The sequence below is a fragment of the Oxyura jamaicensis genome, chromosome 8, assembly GCF_011077185.1.
Source record: "Oxyura jamaicensis isolate SHBP4307 breed ruddy duck chromosome 8, BPBGC_Ojam_1.0, whole genome shotgun sequence".
In the NCBI taxonomy this organism is placed as follows: domain Eukaryota; kingdom Metazoa; phylum Chordata; class Aves; order Anseriformes; family Anatidae; genus Oxyura; species Oxyura jamaicensis.
Genome location: NC_048900.1, coordinates 9,115,786 through 9,116,603, shown reverse-complemented (window position 1 = coordinate 9,116,603; position 818 = coordinate 9,115,786). Strand labels below are relative to the sequence as shown.

General features: G+C 63.0%; 1 protein-coding gene across 3 annotated transcripts in view; it reads right to left on the bottom strand.

Annotated features, from left to right (window-relative positions):
- LOC118170395 (myomegalin-like) overlaps positions 1 to 818 on the bottom strand; it is a 32,054-nt gene that overhangs the window by 26,310 nt on the left and 4,926 nt on the right. For all 3 annotated transcript variants that reach the window (XM_035332569.1, XM_035332567.1, XM_035332570.1), the window contains 2 exons: positions 397 to 520; positions 166 to 320 (listed from right to left, as the gene is read on the bottom strand). In XM_035332569.1, coding sequence (XP_035188460.1) covers positions 166 to 320; positions 397 to 520 — 279 coding nt within the window. The remainder of the gene's footprint in view (positions 1 to 165; positions 321 to 396; positions 521 to 818) is intronic.

Below are 818 nucleotides of genomic sequence, written 5' to 3'. Positions count from 1 at the left end.
CAGTGCCACCCCCAAGGTGCTCAGTGCCACCCCTGGGGTGCTCAGTGCCACCCCCAAGGTGCTCAGTGCCATCCCCTGAGGATTACTCAGCACCCTACAGGGATACTCAGCACCCCTCAGGGTTTGGGAGGGGATGTGGGACCCGAGGTCGGATGTGGCACCCACCTCCGTGCCGTGTCGTGGCGGCCGTCGCCGCTCCCGCTGTCCCCCTTTGCCCTCGCAGCCTCCTTCAGCCTGGCCGCCAGCTCCTGGCACCGCTGCGCCTCGGCCTTGGCCAGCGCGGTGGCCTGCTCCGCCTCGCTCCTGGCCAGCCTGGCCTCCTGCACGGCAGCGGGTGAGCCCCACGGAGCGGCACCAGCCCCCCGCTCCGGCCCCTCCACGGCCCCCGGCACTCACCTCCTGCAGGAGCTGGATCTTGTTCTCCAGCAGCTCATAGACATGCTCCGACTCCCGCTGCCGCTCCTCATAGTGCTGCCGGAGTGCGGCCTCGCTGCGGTTCGACTGGTTCTCTGCGGCCACCCTGCCAGGCATGGCACGGTATGGCATGGCACAGCGTTATACGGCACGGCATGGTATGGCACAGTGTTATATGGCACAGCATGGTATGGTATGGCACAGCGTTATATGGCATGGCATGGTATGGCACAGTGTTACATGGCATGGTATGGCACAGCGTTATATGGCATGGCATGGTATGGCATAGCGTTATATGGCATGGTATGGCACAGAGTTATATGGCACAGCATGGTATGGCACAGCGTTATATGGCACGGCATGGTATGGCACAGCGTTATATGGCATGGTATGGTATGGCACAG